Source organism: Coregonus clupeaformis, chromosome 26 (genome assembly GCF_020615455.1).
Source record: "Coregonus clupeaformis isolate EN_2021a chromosome 26, ASM2061545v1, whole genome shotgun sequence".
Classification (NCBI taxonomy): domain Eukaryota; kingdom Metazoa; phylum Chordata; class Actinopteri; order Salmoniformes; family Salmonidae; genus Coregonus; species Coregonus clupeaformis.
The window spans coordinates 17625201-17643437 of NC_059217.1; the positions used below are offsets into that span (position 1 = coordinate 17625201).

The window sequence follows — 18237 nt, forward strand, 5'->3', positions numbered from 1 at the left end:
AATCCTAAGCAACATGCATACACATTGTTTGAAGTACAATAGAACAACATAGCTACTGTAGCAGGTCAAACCTGTATGCTGGAAAACCTTAGTAGAGCATGGGTGGAGTAGGCATTGTGGTGTTCATGTTAATTTCCTTTCTTTTTCGGCTTCAGACCAATGCCTACTTATCACTTAAAACATTGTTTTTTGTTCTGAATTTCCATGGTTTTTACACCGGAAGGTAATTATGCAACATTATTATACAACATTATAATACAGCATAACACAGAAATACAAGTAAAGTAAAAATACACAATGACAAATGACAACATAAATAATGTAGTTCTTAGTATTTATTTAGCTGATTTTCCAGAGGGAAGTGAAAAACCAGAAATCCATTTAAGCCAATATCAAGTAAACTGGAAAAAAATGTCTCTGATCTCTTTTAACAAGACAATCGGGTAAGCTACTGAAACGTTCATAAATAATCAACATGTATCCTACCCATTAACTATTTACATCCATTATTGACTGTCACATTAGATGGCTCAGAGAGCAAGGCATGAATCGGCTCAAACTGATCGGTTTTCTGCAACAGTAGAGGGCCTGTGATACTTCTCCCCCTGACATCCTAGTCATCCACCTTGGTGGAAACGACATGGGATACACAAAGGGGACGGCACTGGTGTGGCAGATGAGCAGATTTAGAGGTGGTCATCCGAATATTTACCGGGAAAACAGTGGTTTTCTCTGATATAACTGGATGTTCCAGTTGGACCAGAAGATTAACAAGTGTACGCATTTCAGGGAACACAATCTGCCCCCCTGCCATTAAGCAGTGTGTCCCTAGTATGAATGGCACCAGAGAAGATGGCTGCCATTTTACAGCCCTTTAACCAATTGTACTATTATGTGTGTTTTTCCGCGTTATTTGTAATTTATTTTGTACATAATGTTTCTGCCATCGTCTCTTATAACCAAAAAGAGCTTCTGGATATCTGTCACGATCGTTTACGGATGAGACGGACCAAGGCGCAGCGTGATAAGCGTACATATTTATTAACGTACTGAACACGAACAAAACAACAAAGAAACGATACGTGAAGTCCAAGGTAGACTAATAACATACCTATACGGAACAAGATCCCACACAGACTGGTGCCAAACGGCTGCCTAAGTATGGTCCCCAATCAGAGACAACGAGCTACAGCTGCCTCTGATTGGGAACCACCCTAGCCAACATAGATCTACACGATCTAGACACTCAACATAGAAAACTAAACATAGAAACTACACACCCTGGCTCAACATTTAAGAGTCCCCAGAGCCAGGGCGTGACAGTACCCCCCCCCAAAGGTGCGGACTCCGACCGCACCCCATAAACATAACAGGGTAGGGGCCGGGTGGGCATTCCGCCTCGGAGGCGGATCCGGCTCCGGGCGTAACCACCACCTTCTCTCCACCTCCCTGTTGCGCCCCTGGTCTGGTCTGGCACCGCTGACTGGAGCTGGACCCGACAACGGTGGAACGAACTGTACAGGCTCCGGACTTGAGCCGCTGGCCGGAGCTGGACTAGGCACCGATGGAGCGGATTGCTCTGGCTCCGGAGTGGATCCGCTGACTGGAGTAGGACCGGACCCCGGTGGAGCGGATTGCTCTGGCTTGGTGCGGGGAGCAGGAACGGGCCGGACCGGGTTGACGACGCGCACCACTGGCTTGGTGCGGGGAGCAGGAACGGGCCGGACCGGGCTGACGACGCGCACCACTGGCTTGGTGCGGGGAGCAGGAACAGGCCGGACCGGGCTGGCGACGAGCACCACTGGCTTGATGCGAGGGGCAGGAACAGGCCGGACCGGGCTGGCGACGCGCACCACTAGCTTGGTGCGAGGGGCAGGAACAGGCCGGACCGGGCTGGCGATGCGCACCACTGGTTTGGTGCGTGGGACAGGAACAGGCCGGACCGGACTGGCGACGCGCACAACTGGCTTGGTGCGGGGGGCAGGAACAGGCCGGACTGGGCTGGCGACGCGCACCACTGGCTTGGTGCAGGGAGCAGGAACGGGCCGGACTGTACTGGGAACACACACCACTGGCCTTGTGCGGGAAGCAGGAATGGGTCGGGCCGGACTGGGAACCCGCACCACAGGCTTGGTGCGGGGAGCAGGAACGGGCCGGACTGTACTGGGAACACACACCACTGGCCTTGTGCGGGAAGCAGGAATGGGTCGGGTCGTACTGGGAACACGTACCACTGGCTTAGTGCGGGGATCAGGAACGGGCCGGACCGGACTGGCGACACACACCACTTGCTTGGTATGAGGAGCGGGACTGGGTTCCCTTATAAACCCCCGCTCCTTCTGCTGCCTAACCAGCTCCTCTCGCCGTGCCTCTACACTCTCCTTCTCCCTTATCACCTCCTGTAGCTCCTCCCTCTGACCAATTAACTCCTCCTCCCTCTGGACTAATAGCCCCCGTAACCTGGTGGCCTCCTCTCCTAGTCTGCAGATTCGCCCTGTCGCTGCCTCCTGCTGCCTCGTCGTCCACGCCGTGTGCCCCCCCAATTTTTTTTTATTGGGGTTGCCTCTCGGGTGTCCGTCGTCGGCACGGTTGGCGCCGTTTCTCCTCTCCTACCTGGGCATTTACCTTCGCCCATGGCCCTTTCCCCACGAATATCTCCTCCCATGACCACCATTTGCCCACCTGAGACATCGCTATTCTCTCTTCCTGGGCACGCTGCTTGGTCCTCATTTGGTGGGATCTTCTGTCACGATCGTTTACGGATGAGACGGACCAAGGCGCAGCGTGATAAGCGTACATATTTATTAACGTACTGAACACGAACAAAACAACAAACAAACGATACGTGAAATCCAAGGTAGATTAATAACATACCTATACGGAACAAGATCCCACACAGACTGGTGCCAAACGGCTGCCTAAATATGGTCCCCAATCAGAGACAACGAGCTACAGCTGCCTCTGATTGGGAACCACCCTGGCCAACATAGATCTACACGATCTAGGCTTTCAACATAGAAAACTAAACATAGAAACTACACACCCTGGCTCAACATTTAAGAGTCCCCAGAGCCAGGGCGTGACAATATCAGCACAGCGATTACTCACCTCGTATTGGATGAAGATTTTTTCTTCAACGAGGCGGCCGTGAAGGATATCCTACAGACACCCGACAAGGCCCAAATCCGCATCATTCGCATGAGGAAGAGACAGAGATATCGTGGACGTAGGTCGGGGTGCCTTGTAAGGATCCGACGGCGAGCGAGTAAAACGCTCATACAGAGGCAGCGCCCCTAGTGGCCGGGGACTTTAATGCAGGGAAACTTAAATCCGTTCTACCTAATTTCTACCAGCATGTTAAATGTGCAACCAGAGGAAAAAAAAAACTCTAGACCACCTTTACTCCACACACAGAGACGCATACAAAGCTCCCCCCGCTCTCCTATTGGCAAATCTGACCATAACTCTATCCTCCTGATTCCTGCTTATAAGCAAAAACTAAAGCAGGAAGCACCAGTGACTCGGTTAATAAAAAAGTGGTCAGATGACGCAGATGCTAAGCTACAGGACTGTTTTGCTAGCACAGACTGGAACATGTTCCAGGATTCTTCAGATAGCATTGAGGAGTGCACCACATCAGTCACTGGCTTCATCAATAAGTGCATTGATGATGTCGTCCCCACAGTGACCGTACGTACATACCCCAACCAGAAGCCATGGATTACAGGAAACATCCGCACTGAGCTAAAGGGTAGAACTGCCGCTTTCAAGGAGTGGGACTCTAACCCGGAAGCTTATAAGAAATCCCGCTATGCCCTCCGACGAACCATCAAACAGGCAAAGAATCAATACAGGACTAAGATTGAATCGTACTACACCGGCTCTGACGCTCGTCGGATGTGGCAGGGCTTGAAAACTATTAAAGAATACAAAGGGAAGCACAGTCACGAGCTGCCCAGTGACACAAGACTTCCAGACGAGCTAAACCACTTCTATGCTCGCTTCGAGGCAAGCAACACTGAAGCATGCATGAGAGCATCAGCTGTTCCGGATGACTATGTGATCACGCTCTCTGTAGCCGATGTGAGTAAGACTTTTAAGCAGGTCAACATTCACAAGGCCGCAGGGCCAGACGGATTACCAGGACGCGTCCTCCGAGCAACAGATCCACAGATGATGCAATCTCTATTGCAGTCCAAACTGCCCTTTCCCACCTGGACAAGAGGAACACCTACGTGAGAATGCTATTCATTGACTACAGCTCAGCATTCAACACCATAGTGCCCTCAAAGCTCATCACTAAGCTAAGGATCCTGGGACTAAACACCTCCCTCTGCAACTGGATCCTGGACTTCCTGACGGGCCGCCCCCAGGTGGTAAGGGTAGGTAACAACACATCTGCTATGCTGATCCTCAACACGGGGGCCCCTCAGGGGTGCGTGCTCAGTCCCCTCCTGTACTCCCTGTTCACCCATGACTGCATGGCCAGGCACGACTCCAACACCATCATTAAGTTTGCAGACGACACAACAATGGTAGGCCTGATCACCAACAACGATGAGACAGCCTATAGGGAGGAGGTCAGAGACCTGGCCGTGTGGTGCCAGGATAACAACCTCTCCCTCAATGGGACCAAGACAAAGGAGATGATGGTGGACTACAGGAAAAAAAAGAGGACTGAGCACGCCCCCATTCTCATCGACGGGGCTGTAGTGGAACAGGTTGAGAGCTTCATGTTCCTTGGTGTCCACATCACCAACGAACTATCATGGTCCAAACACACCAAGACAGTCGTGAAGAGGGCACGACAAAGCCTATTCCCCCTCAGGAGACTGAAAGGATTTGGTATGGGTCCTCAGATCCTCAAAAATTCTACAGCTGCACCATCGAGAGCATCCTGACTGGTTGCATCACCGCCTGGTATGGCAACTGCTTGGCCTCCGACCGCAAGGCACTACAGAGGGTAGTGCGTACGGCCCAGTACATCACTGGGGCCAAGCTTCCTGCCATCCAGGACCTCTATACCAGGCGGTGTCAGAGGAAGGCCCTCAAAATTGTCAAAGACTCCAGCCACCCTAGTCATAGATTGTTCTCTCTGCTACCGCACGGCAAGCGGTACCGGAGTGCCAAGTCTAGGTCCAAAAGACTTCTCAGCAGCTTCTACCCCCAAGCCATAAGACTCCTGAACAGCTAATCATGGCTACCCGGACTATTTGCACTGCCCCCCCACCCCCACCCCATCTTTTTACGCTGCTGCTACTCTGTTAATTATTTATGCATAGTCACTTTAACTCTACCCACATGTACATATTACTTCAACTACCTCAACTAGCCGGTGCCCCCGCACATTGACTCTGCACCAGTACCCCCCTGTATATATAGCCTCCCTACTGTTATTTTATTTTACTTCTGCTCTTTTTTTCTCAACACTTTTTTGTTGTTGTTTTATTTTACTTTTTTATAAAAAATAAATGCACTGTTGGTTAAGGGCTGTAAGTAAGCATTTCACTGTAATGTCTGCACCTGTTGTATTCGGCGCATGTGGCCAATAAAATTTGATTTGATTTGATTTGTACCGTAGGGGTGGAATGCATCTGACGGATGAGGACAATGACATATTCCTTGAAAGTTGAGAGTTGGTATCTCCAGTCTCCACCGTTCTCTCCTCTGTAGTAGCAAGACGGAGAAGGGTGCAATTGCAGCCCGCAATTCGGGGCGTTCTTGGATGTGGGCATTCCTGCATCTGCAGGAACCCCTCTTTAAACTTCTACTTCTATCGGACCATTTTTAAGGACTCTGGTACATAGGAGGGAGTGTGGAGGGGTGTAGGGCTGCATGTAGGGTTTCATGGGAGAGCCAGGCTCCAGCAGTACCTGTATTTACCCAGAGACCCAGACAGACAGACAGAGCTGACTCGGTTCAGAGACTCTGCGTGTTTAACAATGAAGAAGGTGCCTCTTACCAGGAACTGCAGGAACGTGATGAGTGGGCATGTTAATGGTATGCATTCCCCATTCTAACAAAGTAATGACTTTCCATAATACTATATTTTGGTCTCTGAGTTTTCTGATACTGATGACACATGTTTTTTAGAAGGATTCTAGAAGTACTGTCTTACTTGGGCTTGAGTTGCTTCACAAGGTACAAGAACGTAGGCGTTTCCCCCGTGATTAATAATGATGCCAGAGTTTTTTCCCGACAACCCTGCTTCTGGTTTCCTGGTTCTAGTAACTGTCCCTAAGTTCCCGGCACTGTTGTCAGTGTCACTAACAGTACTGTATGTTGTATAAGCAGTACTCTGCTGTTGGCTGTAACACAGGACACTTCTAGTAAATCAACGCCCTCTCAGAGAGGAAAATATCGGTGAAGATGACAAGTCTCATTCCTGCATGTCAGTGTGTGTGTGTGTGTGTGTGTGTGTGTGTGCCTGCCTGCCTGCGTGCATGAATGTGAACCCATTCACCTCTCTGTCTACCCATCTGTCCTTGACATGCTGCTCAAGTACACAAGCACGCGTAAACACTAGGCCAGAGGTGATGATTGTGAGGAAGGAAGTGCTGAGGGTTAGAGTAAACAGTGAGGTCTGAGGGTGAGGAGGACTGGAGCCAGGACAGGACAGGGCAGGGCTAGAGCACCCAACACAGAAAACACACAGTACAAGAACAATAAACAGTCAGAACAGCATCTAACATAGAACAGCACCACAGCGTCAACTGGCAAGAGAGAATGAAGGAGAGAGACAGAGAGAGAGAGATGGTGAGAGAGAAAGAGAGGGAGAAGAGAGAGGGATAGAGATAAAAAGGGAGACATGGTGGGAAACCGAGGGGAAGAGACCAGCACAGGGTATGATAGATGGATAGATAGAGGGGCAGATTGAGAAAGAGTGATTCACGCTTTGTGTTTCTCTGCTCTGTCATAAGAGGCCTGACTCCAAGAACACAGTACTGCTGCTGCTCTGCTAGGAGGTGACACCATCACCAGAGACAGGGAGAGACGGATTCTTTACCTCCACTCACTCCACGGAGTGGAAGAAAGCAGGAGGTGAGAGGAGAAGTGGAAGTGGAGGGGAGAGAGGAGAAAGGGTTAGGACAAAATGTCAAAGGTACAAACTGCAGCAGACTCTAATTGGAACAGAGTGTATAAAGTGTTACGGGAAGATAGGATTGTGGGAGAAAAAGGGCATCGCATCACCCTTCCCGTGGGGGGCGGACTTTAACGGCGTTCCTTCCTCAGAAGGAAGAAAGGAAGGAAGTTGTAGCTCCCTTGGTGACACACCACCGTTCCCTTGTCTGTTAATCACACAGATTTAGTTAAATGACTGCCATAAAACAAAAGGCGTACGAACAGTAGCTAAGTAAAGTAGGTAGGTAATATGGCTGTGGTCTGTGTATAAGCTTAGGCAGCAGAAGAGCAGCTAGGAGAGAACTCCCCAGCTGACTGTAAAACCAACACTGGCCTCTAATAGGTTATCGACGAGTGCATGCGGCACACGGTGACACCACCTGAAGCCAATAGGAGTAGAGGAAGGAGTGGAGGAAGTGTTTTAATTAGTGTTTTCCTGATCTCAGCGGGTCCTGTCACAGAGATAGGGAGGGGAAAAGGGGATGGTGATGAATGAGTGAATGAAATAAAGAGAGAGTGGGTGAAGAGTCAGAGAAGGTGGGAAGAAAGGGGTGAAGGTATGACGTGGTTGGGTGTAGGCTGTCTGTGTCTTCATTGGGCATAGACGGTGTGACTCTGTTCCTAGGCATCGTCCAGGCAGGATGGAGATGCCGAAGAGGAGATGTGGAGGTTCGGGAGATTTGGAAACAGCATCTAACATAGAATAGTACTGCAATGTCAACTGCCAAGAGAGAATGAAGGAGAGAAAGAGAGAGAGATGGTGAGGGAGAAAGAGAGGGAGACACGGTGACATAACCCTAATCCAATAGGAGAAGAGTAAGGAGTGTAAGGAGTGGTTTGATTGGTGTTTTCCTGATCTCAGCGGGGCCTGTCACAGAGGTAGGGAGGGGAAAAAGGGATGGTGATGAATGAGTGAATGAAAAAACACGAGAGAGTGGGTGAAGAGTCAGAGAAGGTGGGAAGAAAGGGGTGAAGGTATGACGTGGTTGGGTGTGTGTAGGCTGTCTGTGTCTTCATTGGGCATGGAGGGTGTGACTCTGTTCCTAGGCATCGTCCAGGCAGGATGGAGATTCCCGAAGAGGAAATGTGGAGGCTTGGGAGATTTGGTAAAACTACAGATCCCAGTCCCAGGATTTATTCTGAAAAAATACAGGTGGCTGTGTGTGAAACTATGAGTAGAACGTGTAAGTATGTATGTGTGCGTGCGTGCATGTGTGTGTCTGCTATTTCCAGGAGTGATAAGTTGAAATGTCTTAGTCTGTTGTTGTCTAATACTGTATTTTTTCTAGGTAGGGCCATCTACTTTAACTGCTGCCTGTCTTCCCAGTAGCCTACTTGGTGTGTGAACTGCTGACTGCTCATAACTTGCAGCTGATTGTTGACACATCAACCAGGATCAAGGGGCAGGGCAATTTGTGATTGTTGTTGTTTTGGTAATCAGTGGCTGTATTGGAGGGGGAGTGGTTTCTCCTCTCCTATGCAATCAGCAATTAGTACCGGTAGGTGTGCTCTTCACCTCTTCTAGGAAATTAGCAAGTAGTGTTAGTACTTCAGTTTCCCCTGTTTTTTCAGCGGCGGTCTCGTCAAATTGTTCTGCAGAGTTTGTGTGTGTATATGAGTCATCCTCTCCAAAACTGTTCTCACTCTATGCCAGAGAAGTTGGCGGCTGGATGACTGCATGCACGTAATCAGTGTGATTCATATACCAGGTCTGTTACCATACCGTGCAGCTAAAACAACAAGGAGTGTGGGCATCACTCAACCAACAATGTTGGGGAATCTACTCTGAAATCATAGTTTACCAAACTACCAATTACTTCACACTGGAAAAGTTAACCTACACTAAAGCTACCCTTAATAAAAATATAGTTTACTTAACTAAAGCTACTTTGAAAAAGTAGTTCACTACATCCAACCTACTTTGTGAAGAATTTTCATATCTAAATCTGAAATGTCATAGACATAATTCAGTTCAACTACCACCAAGCTACTGCAAAATCTAGTTTATTACTAGTTGAACTACATGTAGTTCATTACTCCCCAACACTGTGAACTAACAGCTAAAAACGGCTAGCTGTCTCTATGGCAACACCAGTGCCATTTACCAATCGGCAGTCTGCTCGATGAGGTAATGGTTCTAGATAGGTTTCTGTGGCTGCTTGACTCTGTAAGCCTTCCGAGACACACACACACACACACACACACACACACACACACACACACACACACACACACACACATATATATACAGTATATACACACGCACACATGTACGCACACACACACACACACACACACACACACACACACACACACACACACACACACACACACACACACACACACACACACACACACACACATATATATACAGTATATACACACACACACATGTACGCACACACATACATGTGCACACATGTACACACATGTACACTCACATGTACACACACATGTACACACAGCATGCACTCTGTGGACCATCATGCTGTTCATTGACTATAGCTCAGCCTTCAACACCACAGTACCCTCCAAGTTCATCATTAAGCTCGGGGCGCTGGGTCTGAACCCCGCCCTGTGCAACTGGGTCCTGGACTTCCTGACGGGCCGCCCCCAGGTGGTAAAGGTAGGAAACAACACCTCCATTTCGCTGATCCTCAACACAGGGGCCCCACAAGGGTAAATGCTCAGCCCCCTTTTGTACTCCCTGTTCACCCATGTCTGCGTGGCCACACATGCCTCCAACTCAATCATCAAGTTTGCAGATGACACAACAGTAGTAGGCCTGATTACCAAGAATGATGAGACAGCCTACAGGGAGGAGGTGAGGGCCCTGGCGGAGTGGTGCCAGGAAAATAACCTCTCCCTCAACGTCAACAAAACAAAGGAGCTGATCGTGGACTTCAGGAAACAGCAGAGAGAGCACGCCGTACACATCGGCGTACACATCACAGACGCGCAACAGCGCCTCTTCAACCACAGGAGGCTGAATAAATCTGGCTTGGCCCCTAAGACCCTCACAAACTTTTACAATTGAGAGCATCCTGTCGGGCTGTATCCCCGCCTGGTATGGCAACTGCCCCGCACCCAACTGCAGGGCTCTCCAGAGGGTGGTCCGGTCTGCCCAATGCATCACCGGGGGCACACTGCCTGCCCTCCAGGACACCTACAGCACCCGATGTCACAGGAAGGCCAAAAAGATCATCAAGGACATCAACCACCCGAGCCACAGCCTGTTCACCCCGCTACCATCCAGAAGGCGAGGTCAGTACAGGTGCATCAAAGCTGGGACCGAGAGATTGAAAAACAGCTTCCATCTCAAGGCCATCAGACTGTTAAATAGCCATCACTAACCGGCCAACACCCGGTTACTCAATCCTGCACCTTAGAGGCTGATGCCCTATATACATAGACATGGAATCACTGGTCACTTTAATAATGGAACACTGGTCACTTTAATAATGTTTACATACTGCTTTACTCATCTCATATGTATATATTGTATTGTATTCTTCTTCTGATTTTGATTTGATTTGCTTTGATGCTGTGTCCATGCCAAATTACTGAGAGGGTTGTGGAATAGCGTGAGAGTTTCCGCACTATGTAACAACTCCCTATTACATAACAACAGGACCCATGCACTGAAGAGAACACCAAAGCACAGAGAGAGGAAAACTGTCTGCATGGAAACAGTACCTCTCTCAGAACTACACTGTCCTCCTCCCATACTGTGTACTATGAACACTTCCTACATAACAAAGACCTTACCACACTGCTCAAAGAGACATTCTCAGACAGAGAGATTTCTGTCTAGCTCTTTTTCTCATATTCTCTCTCTGTTTTATCTGTTCCATTAGTAATGTCTTCCTCCCACTCTTCCTCTCCCCACTAAAAGCATCAGACGTGTGTCCTTCTCTTTGCGACAGTCATGCCTTTACTGTACATGTATGTATAGGTATGCATGTATAGGAGTCATGTGTCAACCCATTTCTATACATTCATTCCCTCTCGCATTTCTACTCCTGGGCACATATATGACCTGTTCATGTCTGTTAGCTAGGCTTGCTCTTTCATGCATGTGCATATGTGCATATGTGTACATTTCTGCATGTACTGTGTTGAATTCTCTCATTCCTATTTCTGTCTGTCCATATGTATGTCTGTGTCAACTATATTCCTGGGAGTCAACTCTTTGTCATTTTTTTTGATTACATGCATGTCTTTACCCTCGCATTGACCCCTTATTGCCCCGGGATGAGGAGAGACCACTTTGATGACACACCAAATGTGTTTGATGAATATTTTTTGGCTTCTTCCAATGCCCCCTTTAGGGAAAGTAATCCAAAAGTAATCAGATTACGTTACTGAGTTTGGGTAATCCAAAAGTTAAGTTACTGATTACAATATTGGACAAGTAACTAGTAACAGATTACATTTAAAAAGTAACCTACCCAACCCTGCATAGAAACTGAAACTGCTTGTCTCAACCTTGATTCAGTGTCATTTTGATTATGCTTGCTCTGCTTGGTATAGTGGGCTATCAAATAAGATGAAAAAGAGAATGCAGGTCATACAAAATAATGTTATCAGGTATATGCTGAATGTCCCCCCTAGGATCCACATAGGGGTACAAGAGTTCTGGGAGGTGGGCTTGTTGCCTTTGGAGTCCAGAGTGGAGCAACTTAAACTCAATCAACCTCTTAAATGATCGTGCCCAGGTTATTTGAAAAACCACAATGATATGGTCTAAAACCAGCACAGTTACAATCCCAGAGCTAGTGTTATGTCTTGTAAAATCCCAAGAGTAAACAGTACAGCGAGGAGCACGTTTTTCTATACAGGCATTTGTCTATGGAATAGCTTCCCCTTGGAGATCAAGCAATGAAAAGTAGAAATAGCTTTAAAAAGCAGGCAAATGTTTTCATTTGGACAAGGTTGTCTAAGTAAGTTAAACCACTCCACTGCCCATTGTGCGCCCTACTGCTCGTCAGGTATATTTATTTGAACGATAGGTATGATATACAACGAATAGATTGTTTTTAAGGTCGAAATGTGAAATGAATGGTTGATTTTTAAGGTTAGGGAAAAGTGCAGTGAATAGTGCTACTTTTTAGGATGTCAATATAAATGAATGTATTTATGGTTGTTTGTAATGTTGTCTTGTCTTCTAATCATTATATGTGTTATTGGTTTTACAATTGAGGACCACTTTGGAAACAAGTGTTTTAATTCATACTTATAAGTGATATCCTCTGGGTCCACATTGTACATTTTGATGTATATGTCTGTTAACCAAATAAATTCAATTCAATTCAATAGAGATATCCAAACCATTGATTTTATTATTTTATACTGTATGTGTTCTACATGTAGATGCTATGTGTCATATTGTGTATTAGATGCTGAGTGTGTATGTGATGCTGAGTGTGTATGTGATGCTGAGTGTGTATGAGATGCTGAGTGTGTATGTGATGCTGAGTGTGTATGTGATGCTGAGTGTGTATGAGATGCTGAGTGTGTATTAGATGCTGAGTGTGTATGAGATGCTGAGTGCGTATGAGATGCTGAGTGTGTATGTGATGCTGAGTGTGTATTCGATGCTGAGTTTGCATGAGATGCTGAGTGTGTATTATATGTTGAGTGTGTATTAGATGCTGAGTGTGTATTAGATGCTGAGTGTGTATGAGATGCTGAGTGTGTATTCGATGCTGAGTGTGTATGAGATGCTGAGTGTGTATGTGATGCTGAGTGTGTATTAGATGCTGAGTGTGTATGAGATGTTGAGTGTGTATGAGATGCTGAGTGTGTATTAGATGCTGAGTGTGTATGAGATGATGAGTGTGTATGAGATGCTGAGTGTGTATGAGATGCTGAGTGTGTATTAGATGCTGAGTGTGTATGAGATGCTGAGTGTGTATGTGATGCTGAGTTTGTATTAGATGCTGAGTGTGTATAAGATGCTGAGTGTGTATGAGATGCTGAGTGTGTATTAGATGCTGAGTGTGTATGAGATGCTGAGTGTGTATTAGATGCTGAGTGTGTATGAGATGCTGAGTGTGTATGTGATGCTGAGTGTGTATTAGATGCTGAGTGTGTATTAGATGCTGAGTGTGTATTAGATGCTGAGTGTGTATGAGATGCTGAGTGTGTATTAGATGCTGAGTGTGTATGAGATGATGAGTGTGTATGAGATGCTGAGTGTGTATGAGATGCTGAGTGTGTATTAGATGCTGAGTGTGTATGAGATGCTGAGTGTGTATGTGATGCTGAGTGTGTATTAGATGTTGAGTGTGTATTAGATGCTGAGTGTGTATGAGATGCTGAGTGTGTATTAGATGCTGAGTGTGTATGAGATGCTGAGTGTGTATTAGATGCTGAGTGTGTATTAGATGCTGAGTGTGTATTCGATGCTGAGTTTGCATGAGATGCTGAGTGTGTATTATATGTTGAGTGTGTATTAGATGCTGAGTGTGTATGAGATGCTGAGTGTGTATGAGATGATGAGTGTGTATTAGATGCTGAGTGTGTATTAGATGCTGAGTGTGTATTAGATGCTGAGTGTGTATGAGATGCTGAGTGTGTATGAGATGTTGAGTGTGTATTAGATGCTGCGTGTGTATGAGATGCTGAGTGTGTATGAGATGCTGAGTGTGTATGAGATGCTGAGTGTGTATTAGATGCTGAGTGTGTATTAGATGCTGAGTGTGTATTAGATGCTGAGTGTGTATAAGGGCTGTTTCCAGGCTCTCCACCTTGGCCATATTATTAACCTTTAGACGTACAAGTTACTATACCCGGTCCCAGGGATGGCTAACTATGGAAATCCCTTCGGTTTACTCAGTTAGGTAAATCTGCTTTTATTGTCTTTGCACCCCATGTATGGAACAACCTACAGAGTTGCCTACAACTAAATGTTCTGGTGCCTCTTGGGCAGTTCAACATGTTGATTGGAGACCTCCTTGACTGAGGAATGTGATTGTTTTTCTTGAATATTTATATTATACTGTATTTTATTTTACATTGTATTTTATTTTATGTTGTAAATTGTGTATATGCAGGGTTCCATTGCAAAAGAGACCTTAGTCTCAATGTTGACTCCCTGTTAAAATAAAGGTAAGATATCAACCAGCTCTCACAGTCTCACTGCAGAATTAGACACATTTATTTTTGACACACTGGGTGGACTCCTCCTGCTCTGTATCATTCCATTTCTCCAAATGTCAAATTTCGAAGATGCCCCAAATGTCAAATTTGAAAAGTTAAGGGTTAAGGTTTGGGATAGGGTTAAAACAAAAACATTTCAAATGAGTGTCCATCACTGGGATCGAACACGCAAATCATGGGATTACACCCATCCACCAACTCCGTCCACAAGGCCCTAGCAAAACACAAGCCTTCTTTATAGTAAAAGTGTTCACTGTTGCCCCTAGGCATGGATAGACGTCCAAGTTTGAAGTCATATAAGAAAATATATCACACCCCCTCAGGCCTTATTGCTTAATTAGATGCTGTGGGTGTATAAGATGTTGTGTATACCATTGTGCCTCTACTGGTTCTGACACCACTGTGTTTGTAATGCTGTGGGCTCAATGAGTCCCAGTTAGAGTTATGTTCGGACTGCCCAAATATTACAGAGTCAGAGCACTCCCTTGTGGAGCCAGCCTGAACTTCAGCACAAACTTTCCCAACTTTCTCTTTACCGGGATAGACTAACAATTCTAGCTTTCATCAGTAGGCTACTGTATGCCTTCTGTATGAGTCAGCACACCGGAGAGATGCTGTACTGATAGATTATATTAAAGACGTATTAGGCCCAGTGTGTCCATTAAATACCTGGCAGGCTGACACCTGTTGAGTTGACATGCTGCAATTTTAGCATACAAACACTGTAACTCCACAACTCCTCAAATACTGTAACTCCACAACTCCTCAAATACTGTAACTCCACAACTTGTGCCCTGACATGAGACAAAAACAATTTGTAGTTGCACAGACAGTATGTGTTATGTAGGGTTTGTGGTCCTCTGTAGCTCAGCTGGTAGAGCACGGCGCTTGTAACGCCAAGGTAGTGGGTTCGATCCCCGGGACCACCCATCCAAAAAAAAATGTATGCACGCATGACTGTAAGTCGCTTTGGATAAAAGCGTCTGCTAAATGGCATATTATTATTATGTACCTGTGTTATGTAGGGGTTTGTAGGATGTATGTACCTGTGCTGTGCAGGGTTGTGTAGGGTTTATGTACCTGTGTTATGTAAGTTTATGTTATGTAGGTTTTCTGTATACTACCGTTCAAAAGTTTGGGGTCACTTAGAAATGTCCTTGTTTTCGAAAGAAAAGCAATTATTTGGTCCATTAAAATAGCATCAAATTGATCAGAAATACAGTGTAGACATTGTTCATGTTGTAAATGGCTATTATAGCTGGAAACGGCTGATTTTTAATGGAATATCTACATAGGCGTACAGAGGCCCATTATCAGCAACCATCAGTCCTGTGTTCCAATGGCACGTTGTGTTTGCTAATCCAAGTTTATCATTTTAAAAGGCTAATTGATCATTAGAAAACCCTTTTGCAATTATGTTAGCACAGCTGAAAACTGTTGTGCTGATTAAAGAAGCAATAAAACAGGCCTTCTTGAGACTATTTGAGTATCTGGAGCATCAGCAATTGTGGGTTCGATTACAGGCTCAAAATGGCCAGAAACAAATAACTTTCTTCTGAAACTTGTCAGTCTATTCTTGTTCTCTTACAACGCTGTGTACTACTCCCTTCACAGAACAGCGCAAACTGGCTCTAACCAGAATAGAAAGAGGAGTGGGAGAAACAGGCGCCTCACAGGTCCTCAACTGGCAGCTTCATTAAATACTACCTGCAAAACACCAGTCTCAACGTGAGACCTGTGAGGCACCTGTTTCTCAAACTAGACACTAATGTATTTGTCCTCTTGTTCAGTTGTGCACCGGGGCCTCCCACTCCTCTTTCTATTCTGGTTAGAGCCAGTTTGCGCTGTTCTGTGAAGGGAGTAGTACACAGCGTTGTAAGAGATCTTCAGTTTCTTGGCAATTTCTCGCATGGAATAGCCTTAATTTCTCAGAACAAGAATAGACTGACGGGTTTCAGAAGAAAGTTCTTTGTTTCTGGCCATTTTGAGCCTTTATTCGAACCCACAATTGCTGATGCTCCAGATACTCAACTAGTCTCAAGAAGGCCAGTTTTATTGCTTCTTTAATCAGCACAACAGTTTTCAGCTGTGCTAACATAATTGCAAAACGGTTTTCTAATGATCAATTAGCCTTTTAAAATGATAAAAATAGCAAACACAACGTGCCATTGGAACACAGGACTGATGGTTGCTGATAATGGGCCTCTGTAGGCCTATGTAGACATTCCATTAAAAATCAGCCGTTTCCAGCTACAATAGCCATTTACAACAATGTCTACACTGTATTTCTGATCAATTTGATGTTATTTTAATGGACAAAAAAAATGTTTTTCTTTCGAAAACAAGGACATTTCTAAGTGACCCCAAATCTTTGAACGGTAGTGTACATTTTAGTAATTTAGCAGACGCTCTTATCCAGTAGTGAGTGCATACACCTGTGTTATGTAGTGTTATGTATGGTTTATGTTGGGTTTATGTACCTGTGTCAAGAGCCTGTCTCAGTTCTGGTGGTCCGGTGGAGGCTGGGGGCGTCCGGTACAGAGGCTCACTCTCCAAGCCTAGACAAGACAGGGGGAGAGAAATGAGTGACAGTTACATTTCAATGCATCCACAACATACTTTAGGCCTCCTACATAAACATTATATATTCATAAAGATGCATTTGAAGAGCTCAAACATGGAGTCATAATAATTCCTGAATGTGTACAATATGAATTACAAACATGTTTTTTTCTCTGAGTTGTGGAAGTTTTTACCTTGTCTCTCAAGAGCTTCTATCAGCCTGTGTAGCACCACGGGAGCCTGCTCGGGCAGAGCACACACCTCTGGGGCCTCCCTTGGCCCCCCACCTAGAGAAAGAGAAAGAGCAAGAGATAGAGAGAGAGAGAGAGAGACAGACCGGAGAGAGGAGGGAGAGAGGGGGAGAGAGATAGAGGGAAAGGGAGGGAGGGAAAGGGAGGGAGAGAGAGAGAACAACGATCAGAGATGCTACACACATAGACATACACACTGAATCAAGAGAAACTCAAGAAGATAAGCATATTCCCTTAGTGCTTCACTTTACTGACCCACACACAACCACATAACAGAACAGGAAAGTGTGTGAGAGAGAGAGAAAAAGAGAGAGAGAGAAGAGAGAGAGAAGAGATAATAAAAAGACAGAGATAGATTTGCATGTGTGTGCTTAAGTCTTTGACCTGCACTGTCTCGGTACATCTATTTCAGGAGCAGCATTTCAATTCCGCTCTCCTGCTCCGTATGACAAATGCACTCTCCCACTCACACATGCCACCTTCATCTTTTACCCCCATCCCACTGTGTGTGTGTGTGTGTGTGTGTGTGTGTGTGTGTGTGTGTGTGTGTGTGTGTGTGTGTGTGCAAGAGAGAGAGAGCGAGAGAGAGCGAGAGAGAGCGAGAGAGAGAGAGAGAGAGAAGGATGTTTGGGCATGTGTGTGTGTCTCATATTCGTACGTGTGACAGGTGGCAGCTGCATGGTTGTGTAGGACCCCACACCAGGGTTTATTTCTGCATGAAAAGTCTTGGTCGGGCCACATGTTTTTTTCTTCTTTTTTTTTGGTCCGACTAAGCCCAAACAGCATTCAGTGTAAACCTAAATGACCAAAACCAGATATATATTTTTTTTATAAAATCATCTTTGAGAATTAACAATCACCAAAATAAAAGCTAAATAGTCAGGGAGAATCAAAAATGCAAAATGTTAAGAATTTAAAGAAATTAGCTTTAAAAGTGCAAATTGTCTCTTAGCCCTGTGGCAAGGTGTGCAGAATTTAGGGATGTGCATCTTTCCCTTTCATGACGAATTGATATGTTGGGCCTCTCTGAGCTGGATCTGTCTGAGCTGACCTCTTTCTTTTTCTCTCTCTCTCTCTCTCTCTCTCACTCTCACTCTCACTCTCACTCTCACTCTCACTCTCACTCTCACTCCTCTAC

At 45.7% G+C, this 18237-nt stretch overlaps 1 protein-coding gene across 2 annotated transcripts in view; it reads right to left on the reverse strand.

Moving 5' to 3' along the window:
* The window catches only part of LOC121540427 (phosphatidylinositol 3-kinase regulatory subunit gamma), a 337642-nt gene that overhangs the window by 211084 nt on the left and 108321 nt on the right, over positions 1-18237 (reverse strand). For both annotated transcript variants that reach the window (XM_041849289.2, XM_041849288.2), the window contains exons 3-4: positions 17043-17135; positions 16767-16844 (exon numbers count right to left, since the gene is read on the reverse strand). In XM_041849289.2, the coding sequence (XP_041705223.2) occupies positions 16767-16844; positions 17043-17135 (171 nt within the window). The remainder of the gene's footprint in view (positions 1-16766; positions 16845-17042; positions 17136-18237) is intronic.